We start from the raw sequence: 12,525 nt of genomic DNA on the forward strand, positions 1-12,525 counted from the left end.
GTCTTACTTTCCCCCCTATTCTTATGGTTAACGGAACATGAGAGTAACCATACAAAACAAAAATCAACCAAAGGTAATTACAGTAGTTTTGTCCGTCACCTATAATGACATGATTGAAATGTGCATATTACTTAATCCGAAAATGATTTTTTTTTTAATGGGATGTATCGAAATTGGCCTTGGGTTGATTTACAGGTTATTCCATAAATCAGAGTTTATCATTTTTATACATCTAAACACAAGAATAATTATTTCATACTTTTGATGTGCGACCATTAATTTGAAGGGAAATTATTTGATGACATTGTGAAAATTTTCCATGTCAGACACCAAATGCCTACTGATGCACCAGGGCCAGTACTATGAATTACTTAAGTTATGTATATAGCCAATGCCACTTACCTTGCAGCTATAATTATAGCTCAGTTAGGTTTTGTAAAGGCCCAGTTATAAATGAAAATCCACCATCCAAGGAAAGCGTAAGCATGATTAGATATATATCAAGTTTAAATCTCAAATAAATTTCAGTCCACAACATTTTTCAATTCAGTTTATTTGATTATTTCTTTAAAAATATATAATACCAATGAAATAAAGCAATTTGAGGTAAATATACGAAATGACATGTCGCAGAAAGACACATACACATAGATAGATAGATAGATAAATGGTATTTATTTATTCATTTCCATGTATCGCAGTTACAAGTAACTGAATTGTGCATGAATAAAACATTGATGGTGAAGACAATTATACATTTCAAGTGATATCACAGTAAAAAGTAACTGAATTGCACATGAGTAAATTGCTGGAAAAAAGCAAGTATACATTTCAAGATGTCACACTACAATCTACATAATTATGAAGAGCGTGCACCATTAATCTTATACAATATTTGAATTTAAAAATTTGAGTTAAAAAGAAAGAGAGATGGGAAAGCAGGAGAGAGAGAAAGAAAGAGAGAAAGAGAGAAAGAGAGAAAGAGAAAGAGAGAAAGAGAAAGAGAAAGAGAGAGAGAGAGAGAGAGAGGAGAAAGGGGACAGATGGACAGAGAGGGAAAACAATTATGTACATGTTGATAAAATACAAAGATACATTGCAAGACAAATATGAATATTATAAGGTGAACATTAGAGATATTAAGATATAAATATAGATATGCATCGCATTCTTCATGTCATAAAAAATACATTGACTAACTTGACTAAAAAAATCCTACCTCAAATTTATGAATTAATTATATACTAAGGAATATGAAATTGTAATTTGTTTCAGAGTATATTAAATACAATCATAAAAAAACTTTTGTTATACAAACGGATCAAATCTGGGATTGGGCTATTCTGCATACGTTTAGTTTTGCACCTGGGTTCAGGGATCTTGTTAGTTCTTCGCAAAGTTCTATCGTGTGCTCTTTGGGGTATAAATTGTTTGAACTGGTCTGTGCATGAAAGAGTTTTTTTAAAGAAGGTAACACATAAGTCATTTCGACGACTTTCCAATGTTTGTAATTTCGATTTAGTAAGAGCGTTTGCGTAACTATGATAATCCTTTCCAAAGATAATCCTCAATGCACGTTTTTGTAATCTTTCTATGCGTTGTTTTTGTGCACTAGTGAGACCTCCGCTCCAAACTTGAGTAGCATATTCAAGGATTGGGCGAATATAGCCAATAAAAATAGTAATCAGATCTTCATGTGAAAGACCGAACTTCCCCAAAGAACGGAGCATATATAGTTTCGCATTCGCTCTTTTTTCAATATCTCTGACATGGGCTTCCCACTTCAAGTCGTTTTGTATCGTGACACCAAGTAATTTCACCTGTGAAACAGTTAAAAGAACACAATTTTCGAGAATAATGGAAGACTGATTGACTGGTACTCTTGAAAAACAAATGTCCATTTTAATACACTTTGTAGGATTCAATTGCATTTTATTAATATCTGCCCACAAAGATAGACATTCTCACTATGAACATGACTGACAATGAGAGCGGACAAAATATACAGTTCCTCAGGTAGACAAAGGAACATCCCTTACTGCTATTATGTAAAAATGTGTAGAACAGGTGTCACATGCATATTCACCTTTTTACATAATAGCTGTGAAGGGATGTTCCTTTGTCTACTTTGTCCGCTCTCATTGTCAGTCATGTTCATAGTGTCTACAGCTTCTTGCATGTTTGAAATTTGGTTTGTTTTACGACACTCAACTAGGGTTAGATCATCGACATACTTCGTACCCTGGGGCACACCTGCATTTATTTGACACCATTCTGAGAGATCGCTGTGATAGCGAACTCTTTGTTTACGTTCAGAAAGAAAATCAGATATCCAGTAAACTACCGCTGGTCGTACACCGATTTCAATTAACTTTTTGATGGCAACTGTATGATCTATTCTATCAAACGCTTTTTGAAAATCTGTGAGAAGTATCGTCGATGACGTTTTTGGTACCTCAGCATTTAAAAAAACATAATGAAGAATATTAATCAAACAGTGTGAGATCGATAAACATTTCTGGTTTCCAAACTGACAGGGGCAAGGGTGTCGATTTGTATCCGTGGTTGGGGGGGATGATAGGTGCCAAAATATTTTCGGCAATGGATCAAAGCAATCAAGAGGTAGAAGCGTGTGGCAAGTTGCACCCCTCCCAAGCGCGTAGCCAGGATTTCATTTTAGGGGGCGTAGTGAGCACGCGAAGCGCGGTCCCCAGGGGGTTGCGTGCAGGGAGGGGAGTCCCCCCCCCCCCGCAAAGCGCGGAAGCTTTGACGTTTCACTAAATTATTAGAGAAAGAAGACGATTCGTTGGACCGTTCTCGACTCTTAATCCTTGTTTGAATCAAGTTCCCCTTCCTCCGCGCATAGCGCGGAAGCTCTGACGTTACATCAGATTATTAAAGAAAGAAGACGATTCGATGTACCATTCTCGTCTCTTAATCCTTGTCTGAATTCATTTTCGCCTATTCCTGCGCGAAGCGCTGAAGCTTTCCCAATAGAGAAAGAAGACTATTTGTTGTATCGTGTCCTTCATGAATTCAGTTTCTCCCCTACCACGCGAAGCGCGGAAGCTTTGACGTTTCACTAAATTATAAGAGAAAGAAGACGATTCGTTGGACCGTTCTCGATTCTTAATCCTTGTTTGAATCAAGTTCCCCTTCTTCCGCGCGAAAGCTCTGACGTTTCATCAGATTATTAAAGCAAGAAGACGATTCGATGTACCATTCTCGACTCTTAATCCTTAATGTTTGAATCAAATTCCCCCTTCCCCGCGCGAAGCGCGGAAGCTTTCACATTAGAGAAAGAAGACGATTTGTTGTATCGTGTCCTTAACGTTTCAATAAATTATTACTCTTAATCCTTGTCTGTATTCATTTTCGCCCATTCTGCGCTTAGCGCGGAAGCCTTCACGTTTCATTAAATTATTCGTAAAAGAAGACACTTCGTTGTATCGTGTACTTTGACGTTTCATTTGATTATTACGCTTAATCCACGTCTGAATTCAGTTGCCCCCTAACAGCTTTGCCCTTTTCACTGAATTATTAGAGAAAGAAGACGATTCGTTGTACTGTTCTCTATATTAATCCTTGTCTGAATTCAGTTTCCCCACTGAAAATAATTTATGTTACAATTAAGTTGTGACATAATAATCTTTCTCCAAAAATGAAAAATCTTTTAGGAAATATCAGGAAATAAAATGAGTGAAAAAAACAAAAATAAAGATACAATGACGTGAATTTTAAAAAGGGTGAACGGAAACAACCTAACAACTAGAGAACTGTTTTATAAGTCATACTAATGTCCGAAAATCTTTCTCCTTGTCTCCGATCTCATCACGAAATCGTCACAGAGTTCATCTATGTTTACACTGTCCAGGATGCGTCTTATTTTTTCGTACCACGGCGAGGCCGGATTCCTGTTTTATCATGAATATTCATTAGGCGGGGTCGGGGAAAGTCTCGATTCTCTTAAATATTCATATTGAGGTGGGAATGCACGACGCGCGCTATACTCGCACAAAGTGAGAAGATTTAGTTCACGGAGAATGCATATGGGTGAGTAATTGATTGAAATAGACCTCTAGTCTAGTCTAGATTAAGAGAATTTAGTCATTAATTTGAAAAAGCTGTAATTCGTGATCTACTGTAATTTCTTTACATTTTGAGACTGTTCTCAACAGATTTGTGGGGAAAAGTCTAGGAAAATATTTCTCTTGAAATTGCACTTTGATTTTCATCGTCGTGAAGTAGTTTGACTGCGGTTTGCCTTCATGTCACCCTTTAGAGCCCCGGGGTTCCGGCAGGCCCACGTTGGGGAATTTCGGTGCTCATCTGCATCAAGATAAAACTTTCTGATCAGGTTTTATTCCAAATTTGATCGTCATCGTGAATATAATTCATTATAAAATGGCTCTAGTATTTTAAGCATCGTGATTGGTCAATACGCGTCACATGACATTGAAAAAAATTTGATGCAAGCACGATTTTGCAGAAATGAGTGCAGAAAAAGCGCAGTAAAAAGTTATATTGCACGGTGCGTACGCGTGACCATGGAGATCCAGTGCGCGCGCGTACGTGTAGTACGCGCTCCCTCGAGTTGCATTGCGATTATTGTAGGCTACGCGTAGCTAATATTGTACGCTCCACCATGATCCCCAGCGCGCGCAACGTACGCGTAGCTAGCTCTAGCTAGCTAGCTAGAGCGGCCAGCGGGGTATTATTAAAAAGCAAATTTTTATTTTACTTTTGCCTTGGATTTAGGCCTGTTTTGACTTTTGGATTTTATAATGAAGCCAGGAATTTCAGCTGTCTGATGTAGACTCGTCTCTAGACCCACTGTATGGATTTTATTTTTAATCAAGGCAATGAATCCCATTGACTTTTTGGTAAGCCTGCAAGGTCTTAGTCTAATTAGAAGTAGAACCAACATAACTCTAGATCTAGATCTAGATCGAACTCTCGTAGACTCTAACTTATTAGATCTAAAGTTTCGTTTTTGCTATTTGTGTCGCTATTTTATAAAACAAATAACGCACTTGACCCTGTTGTGCAAAACGTAAATGCAGTAAACGCTCGGTTTCTTCAGATGGTTCGCACTGTCAACTCGCCGCAAGCGGCTCGTTACAGAGCGGCACCAATCTAAAGAAACCTCGCGCGTACTGCATTCACCGCTATTGCACTCTGGGACGTGCGTTATTTGTATACCAATCATCCATTGAATTTAAATCTAGATTTAACGTTACACCTGTTGCATACGATGTGGGGTATTATGACGTCAGAAGCGAAGTTTTGGTTATTTTGGGTTTAGCCATAGAGGGCAGTTGCGAATTTGTTAGGGAAACTAAAACACGTTGTTGCAGTTAGTTATCGGCACTGAAAGTGCACCATTTTTGGGTATTTTGACACAAGCCCAATGTTGTGAGTATTTATTTACCTCTGTTTATTGAAATATGATGACTATTGTTGTGTTTGATGCTATTGGTGATAAAAATGAAGAAATGCAAATAGTGTAAAATTAAGTAAGAAAATTGTTACTCACGTACGTAAATTTACGTTGTGTGTGGGCATGCAGTTGTGTATAAAGTCATTGGGTTAGAATTAATTTCGGTAAACGTAAAGAAGACAGATATGAATATGACAGAAAAGTTGTATTATTATTAGTTTCAGTGGATTATGTTAGAAATGTATGTACAGTATAAGCTGTCCAATATTCAGTTGGTTTTTTTGGATTAGTATGAAAGACAAAATGTTCTATAAAGAGTAGTTGACAGAAAGTAGGTCAGGTATGCCAGGGGTCATTATAGATTGGTAGTCTTTCGTGCAGCCTGTTATTAAGATTTAGGTTACCACTAAATGATATGTTGGGCCTATTATGCTTTGGTAATTAATAGTGAGTCAATAGGTTGTATCAAAGGAGCTATGAACTCATCTTAGCAGAAATATGTAAAGATATTTCCTAACTCATATTATGCCATTTATTTACAGTTATTTACAAACCTGTTTATTATTTGACTGGATAAGATAAACAAATGTTGGATAGATTATTTGATTGTCATATCAGCTATGCTAAGTAGCATATTGGATGCATTATTCTAGTAATGCTTATGATTGTGTTTTTTATCTTTTATTAAAGGTTGAACCTTGCACCTGCCAGTTTGGAGTCTTGGTATCACAAAAGGGTGTCGCTGTGTTATTCATTCGTCAATGGTGTCTTTTGGTTAAGTGAATTAATCGTCAATCGTCAATCGTCAATCACATCAGTTCAACAACAGCTTGGTAGTGAGAGCTACAAGTCAAGAACGTCAAGATGAATACCATCAGTGAAGATGGTAATAATGAGACTGTGAAGTCCAGTGACGAGCTGGTTGGCCTTGGTGGTGCTGTTAACGTTGATGACATCACACCGCATGATTCAGTGAGCCAATGTGGGGGAAGCACTACTATCTCCACGTCATCCAAGTCCTCAAGGCTAAAGGCTATGGCGAGAAGGGCTGCTCTTGAGGCAGAAGCTGAAGCCTTAAGAGAGCAACAGGAGCTCGAGATGGAAGAATTCCGCTTGAAGCAACGCAAAGCCCAGCTGTTGCTGAAAACCCAGTTAAAGGTTGCTCAAGCTGAAGAGAGGGTGTATCAGCAAGATAATGCTCCATATGCACAGTCTGTTGCAGGAACAGGTGGACCTACTCCCGCAAGGTCATCCGTTGTGCCTTCAATCACGAATAACTACAAACCTGTTATGATGAAGCCAGATGAGGACGAAACTGTACCTTCTCCTCACACACAGACGGAAATGCTGCTGCTGCAATTACTGGAGCAAGGACAACGACAACAGCGGGGGCTGTTAGAGTCTGTATCCCTTCCTCATGCCACTCTGTCTACCTATCAAGGTGATCCGCTGAAGTACCATGAGTTTTGGAGGTCCTTTGAGAACAGTGTTGACCAAACTTCAGTAGACGACGCTGTCAAGCTGACACGCCTCCTGCACTATTGTGCTGGCGACGTTAAGAAGTTGCTTCAACCATGTATGATTATGAAGCCTACAGAGGGCTATCACAAGGCAAGGATTCTACTCAAAGAAAAGTATGGAAATCCAGTAATGATTGCTCATGCCTGGCTTAGAAAGGTTACTGAAGGAAAGAACATTGCTGCACAAGACAAACATGGACTAGCTGAAATGGCGGATGAAATTCAGATTTGTGTGCAGACGCTAGAAGCAGTAGGTCAGGCATCTGAGCTGACTTCTCAACATGTTCTGCTGAAGATAGTAGAGAGGCTACCATACCATCTGAGGACAGGATGGTTAAAAGTTGTAGGAAGAGCTAGAAAAGAGGGTCGACTTCCAGCTATTACGGATTTGGTTGCATTCTTGCAACAGATTGCAGATGAAGAGAATGACCCTGTCTTCGGTAGGCTGACAATTAGAGATCAAGGCAGTAAGATGTCAGCATTTAAGAAGTCTGGGAAGACATCGAGAGGGGTCTTTACTACTAGTACAGATGCTGAAGGCAGCAAGACACGGAGCTGCATTCAGTGCGGTGGAGAGCATTCCTTATTCGGCTGCAGTGAGTTTAAGCAACTCAAGATTGAGGACAGGCTTAAACTGGCCCAGAAGGAAAGATTGTGCTACAATTGTTTGAAGAAAGGTCACATGACCAGGGACTGCAAGTTAAATAGGACATGCTCAGTAAGTGGGTGTAACAGGAAACACACCAAGTTTCTACACCTTATCAGACAGCCTTCACAGACTGATAGCACGGAGTCTCGGAGGGATATCGGAGAGTCATCAAGTGATGCCAGGAATTCACCAACGTCATCTGAAACGGAGGCAACTACTCATCACTCGTCATCCTCTCATGTTGCTGAAGAAAGTTGTAGTGTCATAGGGGCCGGTAGTAAAGTAGTGCTACCTATTGTTCCCGTTCGAGTACGAGCTAGAGGGAAAGAGGAGTATTTTGACACTTATGCCTTGTTAGACACATGTTCAACATCAACATTCTGCACTTTGGAGTTGACGCGTAAGATCGGGGCTGAAGGCACAGAGCAGAGCCTTTCCATGTCGACTCTAGACAAGTCAAGGATTGTCACAACATGTAAAGCAGTCAACCTGGAAGTTGAAAGTCTGTCAACTCAATATAGAGTCAGTCTCCATCATGTATTAGCCAAAGAGAAGATAAATGTTAGCAGTGCACTTGCTGCTGATAGAAGTGACATTCGCCAATTTGCCCACCTTGCAGATCTGAATCTACCGGCTGCTAGACCTCAAGACGTCATGCTACTAATTGGACAAGATGTGCCAGAAGTATTGGTACCAAAGGACGTTAAGTATGGCGAACCCGGGCAACCTTATGCTGTGAGGACGGCATTAGGATGGACCGTGAATGGACCAGTTGGGAACCGGCACAGAGACCATGACATATCGTCAAGCTTTATTTCCAGTGATGCTAATTTGGAGCTTCAAGTGGAAAGGTTCTGGTCACTTGAATCAGGGTCGCTAGCAGGACAATCTAAGTGTATGTCTGTCAATGACAAGAGAGCTCTGAGAATTTGGGAGGATAGTATCCAGAAGAAGGGTGATCACTACCAGTTGTCTATACCCTTCAAAGAGAGACCCCAAGAACTGGCTGACAACATATATGTAGCAGAAAAAAGGCTACAGAGTCTTGGTAGGAGATTGAGGCGAGATGAGGATCTACACAGACGATATACCAAGGCTATGTCAGGATTGGTGGAGGATGGATATGCAGAGAGAGTAGAAGAAAGGAATGCAGGTTCAGGCAAACCTGTTTGGTATCTTCCTCACCATCCTGTTGAAAACCCTAACAAGCCGGGCAAGACAAGAATTGTGTTTGACTGTGCATCTACATACCAGGAAAGATCGCTCAATGATGCAGTTTTGCAAGGCCCTGACTTAACAAACACACTTCTGGGTGTTCTCTTGAGGTTTCGACAGGAGCCGATTGCCATTATGGGGGACATCCAAGCGATGTTCCATCAAGTACAAGTCCCGCCTGATGAAAGAGATATGCTGCGGTTTCTCTGGTGGCCAGAAGGAGATATTGAGAGACAGCCAATGGTCTACAGGATGTGTGTACACCTCTTTGGAGGGACCTGGTGTCCCAGTGTTTGCAGCTTTGTACTGAGGCATACCGCTGAAGACCAAGCCGAAGAATTCTCCCCAGACGCAGTAAACGTGGTAAAACGCAACTTTTATGTTGACGACTGCCTGGTATCAGTGAAGGAAGAAGATAAAGCAGTTCAACTCGTAGATGAGCTGAAGAGAATGCTGAAAGGAGGAGGTTTCAACCTCACAAAGTGGCTAAGCAATAGCCCAAAGGTAATGGAGTCTGTGCCTGCTCATGACAGGGCAAAGGAAGTGGAAGGACTCGACTTAAGTTATGATACCTTACCGATTGAGAGGGCCCTGGGTGTCAAGTGGAACATTGAACTAGATACCATGACGTATGGAATCACCCCGAAACACAAGCCCTGTACCCGTCGTGGAGTGCTGAGTGAGGTGTCCTCGGTATATGATCCGTACGGATTTGCAAGCCCATATGTGTTGAATGCCAAGATCATTTTGCAAGAGCTTACGGCTATGAAATTGGATTGGGATGAGCCATTGCCAGAGAAGCAGCGTGAGAGCTGGCTGAACTGGAAGAGAGATCTGCTGCTTATGGAGGATTTCAACATCAGCAGGTGCCTAAAGCCTCATGATTTCGGAGATGTGACGAAGTACCAATTGCACCACTTTTCTGATGCTTCAGAGAGGGCATATGGTGTGGCCTCTTATCTCCGAGTGACGAACCAGGAGGGCAAGGTCTATTGCAGTCTAGTAATGGCCAGGACTCGGCTCACTCCGCTGAAGAGAGTTACGATACCTAGACTGGAATTGATGGCAGCGACGCTTGCTGTGAGACTCGATGGTATGCTGAGACGTGAGCTAGACTTCACCCTGAGTGACTCTGTGTTCTGGAGTGACAGCACTATAGTGCTCCAGTATATCAAGAATGTGGAAAGACGATTCCACACATTCGTCGGAAACAGGATTGCAGTAATCCATGAAGGATCTGACCCAAAGCAGTGGCACTACGTCAACACTCGGCAGAATCCGGCTGACGATGTCTCAAGAGGGATGACAGCTGAGGCGTTAACAACCAGCGAGAGATGGGTGAGTGGACCCAGCTTCTTATGGTGTGAGAATGAGTCAAGGCCTGCAAGTCAAGTCTTAAATGATGTCAGTCTAGATGGCGACCCTGAAGTTAAGAGCAAGGACAAGGCTGGGGTTTATATGACAACTCTCTCAGAAGAAACTGCCTTAATGAACAAACTTCTTGAACACTACTCCTCGTGGCACAGGTTGAAGAAAGCAGTTTGCTGGCTACGGAGGTACTTGAAATGGCTGAGATGTAAATGTACACAGGGTCCTGAAGGCATTTCAGCTGAACTTTTGCATGGAAGCTTGGTGGTGGAAGAGATGAAGGACGCAGAGGAGAAAATTCTGCAATATGTACAAGCAGTCAGCTTCCCTCATGAGATGTCAACCTTGCAGGCTGAGCAGAATGACAGTGCACACCAAGAACAGAGCTGTAAATTGGTCAAGAAGACAAGTCCAATCTACAAGCTAGACCCAAGGATGATAAATGGCCTACTGAGGGTAGGAGGAAGGCTTGGCAAGGCAATGTTGCAAGAGGAGGCGAAGCACCCAATTATACTTCGCAATGATAGTCATGTCGCCAAGCTTATCCTGAGTGAAATCCATGAGGCATCGGGACATAGTGGCAGAAATCATATGTTGTCTTGCCTCAACCAGAAATATTGGATTCCTGCTGCTGGCTCTGTGATCAGAAGGATACTGACTAGATGTGTTGTGTGCAGAAGGCAGCGAGGGAAGGTTCTTGAGCAAAAGATGGCGGACTTGCCAGTTGACCGGCTTATTTCAGATGAGCCCCCTTTTTCAAGAGTTGGAATTGATTATTTTGGACCGTTGGAAGTGAAAAGGGGTCGGAGTGTCGTAAAGAGATATGGGGTGCTATTCACATGTCTTACTGTGAGAGCAGTGCACCTTGAGATGGCAGATTCCCTTGACACAAGCTCTTGCATTAATGCTATCAGACGCTTCATTGCACGCAGGGGAAATGTGAGAGAAATTAGATCTGATAACGGCACTAATTTGGTTGGAGCAGAGAGAGAACTGAGGACCGAAATACAAAGTTGGAACCAGGCTCAGATACATGATACATTGTTGCAGAAGAATATCAAATGGACATTCAATCCACCCGCAGCTAGTCATCATGGAGGGGTGTGGGAACGCCAGATCCGAACTGTGAGGAAGCTGCTGTGTTCCTTGGTTAAGCAGCAAACCCTGAATGATGATTCATTGCATACACTCTTCTGTGAGATTGAAAGCATCATGAACAGCCGGCCAATCACTGAGGTGTCCAGTGATGTAAATGATGTGGAAGCCTTAACTCCGAATCATCTGCTTCTACTCAATGCAAAATCACCACTGCCTCCCACAACTACCAGTGAAGCAGACAACTATGCCAGGAGGAGATGGCGCCAGGTGCAGCTTTTAGCGGATACCTTTTGGTCGAGATGGGTGAAGGAGTACTTACCACGGTTGCAAGAGCGGCAGAAATGGGCTACTTCACGACGCAATATTCAGGTCGGCGATCTAGTTTTGGTAGTTGATGAGCACGCACCACGTAACTGCTGGCAGATAGGAAGAGTGCTTCGAACCATGCCAGACCGAGAAGGCAACGTTCGGCAATGCGAAGTGAAGACGCAAACTAGCACACTTCGAAGACCTATCGCTAAGCTCTGTTTGCTCCTGGAAGTGGATTCCTGAGATTTTATGTGTTAAATCGCGTTAAGGTGATATCATAATAATGGATCATGGTTCATTGGATGGCACATGGATCTGCAATATTTGTGGTGTAATTTAAAATAAGTGTTAGAAGTGCGAGCCTAGCAACGCCTCCCCTTTATGATATATTAGTGGACCGCTGTTTATTGGATGGATTCAGTCACTCGCCGTAAGTTTCTCAAGTTTAGTAATTTAGCGGTCTTCGTTATCGCGGTCTTACATCGCAAAGGATTTCTTCTGACACAAAAGGGAGAACTGACCATACCGAGATTGAACGCTTTCGCAAAGAAACATTAACATTCAGATTGATAAACACTATAAGAGTGAAATTTGATACATCGAACAATGACAATCAGAAAAAGGATTGTTGGAGATATATCCCATGGAAGGACTGATAGTTGAATATTTAAATATTAATTCATGCATGAAATATGTTTTATAATATGTATACATAAGATATTGGTAGAAATACATGCAACTCCTGTTGTTTCCCTTTTTTGTGTGCATTGAGGCCAAATATCAGATTTGGGGTTATAAAAGGAAAACAACAAAAAACAACCAAAAAAAACAAACAAAAACAAACAAACAAATAAAACATGACAAGGGTTGCAGTTATTTCACATGTGCAGAAATTTCTATGTTATGTTTATATGCAGGTTGTATCT

At 41.5% G+C, this 12,525-nt stretch overlaps 1 protein-coding gene across 1 annotated transcript; it reads left to right on the forward strand.

Moving 5' to 3' along the window:
* The first annotated feature begins 5,245 nt into the window (after positions 1-5,245).
* On the forward strand, positions 5,246-11,842 carry LOC100892378. The gene is made up of 2 exons (XM_030981275.1): positions 5,246-5,415; positions 6,131-11,842. The coding sequence occupies exon 2, from the start codon at positions 6,305-6,307 to the stop codon at positions 11,840-11,842; it is 5,538 nt and encodes a 1,845-aa protein (XP_030837135.1). The 5' UTR covers positions 5,246-5,415; positions 6,131-6,304.
* The last annotated feature ends 683 nt before the right edge of the window (positions 11,843-12,525 follow it).

Source organism: Strongylocentrotus purpuratus, unplaced genomic scaffold, assembly GCF_000002235.5.
Source record: "Strongylocentrotus purpuratus isolate Spur 01 unplaced genomic scaffold, Spur_5.0 spur5_scaffold_11, whole genome shotgun sequence".
NCBI classification, from domain to species: Eukaryota; Metazoa; Echinodermata; class Echinoidea; order Camarodonta; family Strongylocentrotidae; genus Strongylocentrotus; species Strongylocentrotus purpuratus.

Bases quoted from the DNA above. Each gene is read 5' to 3' on its own strand.
- LOC100892378 (XM_030981275.1), top strand. From the start codon at position 6,305: ATGAATACCATCAGTGAAGATGGTAATAATGAGACTGTGAAGTCCAGT.